Genomic DNA, 7914 nt, shown 5'->3' on the forward strand with positions numbered 1-7914 from the left:
ATTCGACGGAAACGTCGATTTACGTGAAAATCAATAACCTGAATGTAATATCTTTCGATACGTCTCTACAATCTGTCGTGCCTATAATAACGTATGTATCGTCTTTTCTTGAGTGAAAGATCTACTCTCCTTTCCTATTAATTTTAAGCTTTCCCTTCGAATCGAAAGAAATTATTATTATCATTATCATTACGATTGTTTTAATCCTTGGATACAATAATACAATAAATAAAATTCTCCAAGCTTATCTCTCATATTTAACGATTAATTAATAATTCTACCAACTAACTATTCGACCACCAAATGAAAATCCGAAGGTTGATTCGCGTTTGTCGCTTCTCTTTTCTTTTTTAAATAAAAAAAAAAAGAAAAAATTGTCCTCTCGTATGTTTTAACATGGGTTATTCGCGTGTGTATTTCAGAGCCACGCATATACAGATAGGCTTACTTATACACGGTGATCTCGGCAGACCGATTGCTCCTGTAGAGGAGACGGTTCGACGTGTTTCGCCACCACTTCCATAGTCAGGTGCGCCTGCTTTGACCACCGGCTGTTATACCCGTGCCCGGGCTGCCACCGTTCGACAACCACAGCCTCCTGTTGAATTCTCGCATTTCGTAATTGTTGTTGCCATTGCTTTTCTCTCTGTTACCGCAATTATGATTCGCCGAGGTAGGCGTTGTTTCCTCGAGGATCAACGCGCAATGACTGTTCGTGTCGCTGTCCGCCCCACCATCCTGCAAATTGTTCGCCAACAGAGGATGCCTTCCGGTGTTGCATTCCTCCGTTTGAATCAACAACGATGCGTTTCCTGAAATTTAAATTTTCCCTGTTATCAAGATGGATAATTTCGCGAAATCTCTCGAGTAAGGGATCTTAATTTTTCTTTTTATACTTTTTTTCACGCTGTGACTTTTCAATTTTTGAAAAGTTTTGAACGAAACATCGGTATAACATCTTCCTTTCGAGCGACAATTCGAAAAATTATTATATATTCTTCTCTCTCGTGTTTTCTAAATTGTAAAATTTTATTTTTCTTTTTTTTTTTCTCGCTCTTTCTTTCCGAGAAACTCGTCGATTATTTCGAATATAATCTTCATTATCGTATAATGCGCGTTTTCGCGTCACTATGCGTACAGAAATGGCAAAACAATCGCAAGAACCTTTGACTTTTACACCGCTGTGCTATTATTAACATCCATAATGGTTGTAACGTTAAGGTAGTTATTGATGTACATCGCGTGTTATCAGTCTTTTATTACATCGCCTCCCTATCAGTTTAGCTTGATCGAGCTTGTTCATACGAGATCCATTGATCGCACGCATTCGTGCAGATAACACCCCCCTAGATTAGCTAAGTCGATAATGAACTTTTACAATCTTCGAGATTAATGTAATGTCGTAAGATAAGAAAGAGGATAGTTGAACAAGTTGCGGATACATTCTCGATCGGCTCGAAAGAGATGTAAATTCGATTATAAGGGGAGATAATATACATTGGACTATTTCCTCCCCTTTTTTCCATAACGAGAGGGAAAATAAGATGGTATTTTTATGCTCGTTTAGGGTTATATCATCGTTCTTCTTTCCATTTCCATGCATTGGATGAATGTTTCGCACAGATGGCAAGCAACTATGCGATACATCTTTTCAATTCTCGTATACTTGACTGCTCTTTAAAAATTGATCGCTAATTTTTTAGCGATACAGATTCTACGTGTGCAGATTCGTTTCGGAAAAATTTAAAATCTATTATGGAGATTATTCGATGAAAAGAAAAAAACTCTTTTTTACAGAGAAGCTGTGCTAAGAATTTAACTAATAAAATCGACAATGGAAAAAACATTTTTTCTTTAATTTGGATAAAAAAGTGGCGGAGGAAGGATTAATTCTGGGAAAAAAAAAAGGACAAGTTGACAAGATCTCAAAGAAATTGTCTCTTCTTCACGCTTTCTCTTCACCAACAATCGAAAGACCTTGAGAAGATAATGCTGAAGATTTAGGAAACTGCGAGATTTTATCGAGATTTTCATTATCGATATAAAATATCCGTAGAAAAATTGGCAAAAATCGATATACTTCTCGTATCCATAAGTTCAAAGGAATAGAAATGGTTTATAACGATTATAAACCCTGTGATAATAATAAACTTTAAATAGAATCAATTTTCACGCTGTGATTAGCGATACCACCGGGTTCCCTCTTATCGTTTCGCGATTTGACCTTTCACTAAAATCGCATATACGATCGTTCTTAGGTGCCGCTATCAAGTTTAAAATTCGTTCTATCTGTTTGTATAATTATGAGACGGTACGAACAGGGTGCTAAATACTTATTATACTCGAGCACGCAATGCCCTACTTCTTCTATTCCGATCCCAAAACGTGCAAAGGCAGGCATACACAGGCCGAGTTATATCGCTTAAACTAGACTAGCCCCGACCCAAGATCGCCAGCTTCAACATGGAATTATTTCACATTCGCCGACTGTGAAACGAGCCGACTCCTCCATGCACGCAGTTCTTCCGTGTCGTTAACCCCTTTGTTGTTTCGTGCCAATTATTTTTCGGCATTTTTTTTTCTTTCCTTCTTTCTTTCCTTCCTTCCTTTACATACCTCACACATCTACCCTCGCTCAAAATGTTCAGTATATTGTTCAGTCACCCTCCAATTTACTAGAAATACTTCCAACCACCAGGGATTAGAAAAACTTGGAGAATATTTCCTCGTTTGCAACTCGCGGCTTATCTACATCATAAATCTTCATTGGATTTGTTACGAGGATCGAAGCTCGCGTGTTTCAACCGCGTCCGTGATAGGATTTGCCTCATTTTCTTGCGTGTAAACGTATTTATTCGAAATCAATGGAACCAGTTGATCGAACACGAATCTCGATCGAGCCGCACTACACGCTCGCCACGTTTATCTTCGAGGAATCTCGATGATTGCACAGTACGGTTCCGGTCAGTCTGATTTTATAGTTTCTCGTCAAGGAACTATTGAAACTTTCGTTTCGTGCTATTCAGCAGCTTCGTTTTTAGTCTCTTTAGTTCGCGTATACGATGTACGAGATATATCAACTATCGGGGTTTCGTGAAAAGATACTTGGAGACAGCTCGTCGTCGTTTGTTCCCGTTCCAATTTCCCAATTTCTTATTGACGTCGCATATACCGTATATACGGTTAACTTCGTGTTTATCCAATTATCTCTCGTTGCCTTTTCGCTGTTAATCCTATTTTTCTTTTCTTTTCTTTTCTTTTCTTTCTTTTTTTCTTTCTTTTTTTTCGTCACGCTTTTGCATCGTTTAAACCGTGTAAGTGCTATTGACTGCGAAGCCAGCCAGCTGCGAGAGAAGTCGATGAAAGAAGTGAAAAAAAGAAAGAAAAAGAGGGGTTGTAATAGGAATCGTGGGATGACCTTAATAAACGTTAATCCATTTGTTTGGTAAATCTCGAAACGAAAATTTCATTTTCAACGGAAATCCCCGATAAACAGCTTCTGTGAGAATTTCCAGTCGAGGGAAAATGTATTTTTATAGATATATATATATATATCTTTTTCCCTCGTGAGTTTTCTTGTAAAGTAAGCAAAAAGTCTGTTTAAAAGTTTCGCGAGAACAATTGTTTTCCCACGTTTGCATAGATTAGAAACTTTTTTGTTTTCTTTTTAATATTGTTTGCTAGGATAATTTTATATAATTCACTTCTGGCGTATAAATCCTTTAAAATGCTTTGATATAAGAGGCATATTTAAACACTTGGAAATAATCATTTCTTCTTCATAACGTGGCCACCAAGTGACGATGGAACTTAGAAAACTTGGCCTAATGCCATGCGGACGTCCAAACGTGCCTTTTTACGTGTCCATCGCCCAAAATCAAACATGCACATCGTTCATATCCCATCCCTTTACGTGAAATCTTCAAAGTTATCAGTAAATCATTTGAAGACTTCCAAAATTTTCCCAAAGAAAATAAATATTCCAAAAATTCTCAAAAATTTGCGGGGGAAAAAGAACGCGTCATCCCTTTTGCAACGAACTCTTTTCAACTTATCCCTTTCTAATTTTCCCCATTTTCTTATTATTGGAAAGAGATTCGATAAAAGTTGCACGAAAAATGATATAATAATATAAGCAGGAGAAAACATACCGGAAGGGGTGACAGCGTTAGGCAGAGTGGTGCGTCGAACGATGCTCCCGTTGTTGGTCGCTTCCGGTATCACTTGAGAGAACGGTGGTTGCGCGAGGGTGGTCGCCGGCGGCGGTGGCTCCCTTAACAATCGTATCTTCTGTATCATCTCCCTTATCTCGTAACGCAGTATACCGAGGAAACACAATTTGGCGAACGCTATCACGCAGAAGCCCAACACGAACAGCAAGTCAGCAGTTTTTCGTAGCCATCGTATCAACGATTCCTCGCATCCTTTCGTATACGGTTGACAACTGTCGCTAACGTTGCCAGATGGTCCGCAACAGGTGAGCGGCCATCGGTTACCGAAATCCTTAGGGCCGGTCACACCGCAGCAGGTGAACTCCTTCTGCAAACGGTCCCATTGCTCGCTGAATCGTAGATCCTTCCCGTACTCCATCTGCAACGAAATCAATAATCCGAGTTCGCGCCAATAATCAAATTCGTGCATTCTATACGCGCTATATTTATATGTGTGTACGTGTACGCGAAGTGTAGGCGAAGTTCATAGAACTGGGAAGTTTTCGACTTCGCTCGAAACGTTATCGATCCGATGGAGGCTAAATTTACGCATCGTTCGCCGAAAGAGTATCGGCTGCGGATATTTTTAAATGGATATTTTTAACCCTTGTTTCGATATCGAACCGTTATTTATGAGTTAGACCCGATAGAGTTATAGCGTTATAGAGTTAAATTACCATTTTGCGGGATTTTCGATGGAGTTTTCTCGTTGTACATGATAATTCGCGATGATAATTCGTGATAATTTGGCAGATTTTTCGGTTGGAAAATAAATAAAGGATAAAGATAGAGGCGATAAAGTTTTTTGGAATTTTAGAGCAGCATGGATAATGGAAATCGAGCAGACGATACTGCATGTATCCAGGTCGATTATTCGAGGATACGCACATTTTCCGTCGATTATGCGATCGACCTAGATAAGAACGGGGCTAAGAATAATGACTGCAGATACGGATAGAGAAGCAGGCCAAAGATCGGAATTGTTAATAATCCCCGTGACACTGATTTTTCATCGTGACGAGTAACGAGGTGCCGGTAAACTAGTTCACTCTTTCTTAATTAGCTCCGCCGCCTAGTTCATTTCATCGAATATTTTCCAAGTCTGTAACAAATCCGATGACTAAAAAAATATTTTTCCTTTTTTTTTTTTATCATTCGAAAAGAAAAAGAGAAGAATTTTTGAAAAGCAAAGATCGAAAATTACTAAAATCAAATTATAAAAATGAAGAGACAGAATTTTCAAGTTTGTTCAAGTTTGAACAACGCGTGTAATTACTATAATACATCAACGTTGTAGCATTGATAAAAATTTCAGACTGTTTAGGCTCAGCGAAGCTTATTTAAAGTTTCAACTTGTTTCCGCTCGATAGGTGGTAACGTGGGAACGGCACGATTAAAACTTTCAATCGGCAATTAAGAATTCTCTAAAAATAAACGGCGCCATTTATAAAAAGTAAAAGTCCAAGTAAGAATCGATTAATTTCGAATCTTCGTATCCAACCCATTATTTTTCCTCGTCCAACGAAATTATTCATTCCAATAGGCGTTAATTTATTCTTCGTTTATCCCTCCAAGTATACATATATACTCCGTACTATTCAGAATAACGAATCGAGTCGATTGATTTTAAAGTTCGATCGAATAGGTCGTTGCTTCCCCCTATATATTTTTATATATACACTTGCACACGATATAATAATAACGCGGAGCGATATAAAAAAGACAAAGAAACGCAAAGTTTGCCAAGTATGTTTGCACGTTTATAAATAATTTGTAATATATGATATAAATAACATCACGATACCATAACTGTACTCGTCGTTAGATCGGCCAATATCGTACGCAAAATTAATTACAAAGATGCAAACGCGCTGGATGCAAATTTGTCTAACAAAGATACTTCTCGAATCAAATTTAGAGTTATTGAAATCATTTTAATATTTACCCGAGCCTACACCACGGCCATATAATTCTCCAATGTCTAACGATCGACGTTATATCCTATTCCTTTTACGGCAGAGATTAAATCGATTTTTGGCCACCGGTCGACCCTGTATATTTTTTATGTTTATCGATTAAACGGTACCGGGAATAGCGTTTCAATACACGTGGACAAAGTTTGACATAAGAGGGGAAAGATCGAATAAGAAATATTGCCACGTAATGAAAATGAAGATTCAATCGGGTCCGAGAAGCTCTCTTTTAAGATTGGAAGGGGGATGAAAATGTACGATTGCCACTTAGATTCGCCAAGTCAGGCATCATCCTATTTATGATTCACCCACGATTTCTCTGCCAGCAACGCGAGCAGCGTTTGGACTTGATCCCGGCTTCGATACCGGAAACCTATCCTTTTCCTTGCCCAATACTTTATCGAACGTTACGATGCGAAGTGATAAGAGGTACCACGCCTCCCCTATTTTCCTTTCCTTCTTTTTCTCCCCTGAAAACCGATTTTTCTGCTACTTTTTTTTTTGTGCTTACTCTCCTCCTTCGATATCCTTCCACGTCGAGTTTTGGGATAAAATTATCGTTGTTGGAAATCGTTTTCGACGAGAGATCGAGGAGGGGATAGGTGCGAAATTTCTAACTTCTCGGGCGAAAGTTTAATCGAACGTAGCAGAGACGCTTTAAATTATTCCAACGCTAAGACATGCGATATATCGCTTCGATAATTTCTTCAACTCTGCTCGATGTATTCTTTCATGTCGATACGGTATATTATCTTTTTCGCATTCCGTTTCTCGCGTTTCTTTTTTTCCTTTTTTTTTTTCTTTTTATTTTATCTCCCCCATTTCACACGAATCGAGGGAAAAATCCAGCTCGAACTCGATTCGAGTAGATTTATCCCCTCGTAAGAAATCCATCGTAAGAAATCCGGGGCTCTTGATCGCGATATTACCGATTCTCTTATTGCGAAAACGAGCCACTTATTTCTCGCTAACGACATTCCTTCCCTTCTATACATGCGTATAATGGCCCACTCGTTCATCGAGCATAAAACTCGATGATATTTGCTCGTCGTGCACGATATTCTCGATTTTTCTTTCTTTAATACCCGACCCAACAGCTGACAACTACTCGTTCAACAACTCGTTTCGATGAAACGTAGTATCCGTTTCGATATCGTCTCATAAATGTGAACAAATTTGATACGAATCTAGATAAGGGAACACGCATTCCCCGTGGACAATAAAGCGATGAGTATCCTGTGCGTGTTTCGTATTCGTAGTTTCGATCGATTATATTATCGATCGAGGAAATTGGATAAATAAAATTCGTTCGAGATTCGTTGGCGATCGAGCGAGAAGACGAGAGTTTCCTTCGAAACTTTATTTCCTCGTGACGCGTATCTCCGATTTCCCTCCAAAGTTTCCCTCTTTCAAATCTCGACGATTAACTTTTTCCACCTTTACCATGAAAAGTCATCTTGAGGTGACCCAAGGTGAAATTCGCTTGAAGACGATCGGATAAAGCCACATACGATACATATATATATATAAAAATATCAAAAGAAAAGAGATTTCGTCACAAACTTCTTAATCCGATCTGACCGAGATAATATAAGTCATTGAAGTAAGGGAGAAGAGAATTATACGATTGGATCACTGGACCATGATTAGAGTCTAGATTCCAGGATTTGCCAATCAAGTTCTCCTTACGAAAGTTCTATTACAGGATAATATAAAAAAAAAAAAAAAAA

The 7914-nt window shown here is 38.5% G+C and overlaps 2 protein-coding genes across 3 annotated transcripts in view; one reads left to right on the forward strand and one right to left on the reverse strand.

The window, feature by feature from the left end:
- Window positions 1–7914, forward strand: part of LOC102676011 (pseudouridine-metabolizing bifunctional protein C1861.05) — a 32275-nt gene that overhangs the window by 6766 nt on the left and 17595 nt on the right. The gene's annotated exons all lie outside the window — the stretch shown is intronic.
- Window positions 1–7914, reverse strand: part of LOC102675779 — an 11996-nt gene that overhangs the window by 2652 nt on the left and 1430 nt on the right. For both annotated transcript variants that reach the window (XM_006619127.2, XM_006619126.2), the window contains exons 2-3: window positions 4152–4590; window positions 449–812 (exon numbers count right to left, since the gene is read on the reverse strand). In XM_006619127.2, coding sequence (XP_006619190.1) covers window positions 526–812; window positions 4152–4590 — 726 coding nt within the window. In that variant the 3' untranslated portion in view covers window positions 449–525. The remainder of the gene's footprint in view (window positions 1–448; window positions 813–4151; window positions 4591–7914) is intronic.

The sequence above is a fragment of the Apis dorsata genome, unplaced genomic scaffold, assembly GCF_000469605.1.
Source record: "Apis dorsata unplaced genomic scaffold, Apis dorsata 1.3 scaffold_390, whole genome shotgun sequence".
NCBI lineage: Eukaryota > Metazoa > Arthropoda > Insecta > Hymenoptera > Apidae > Apis > Apis dorsata.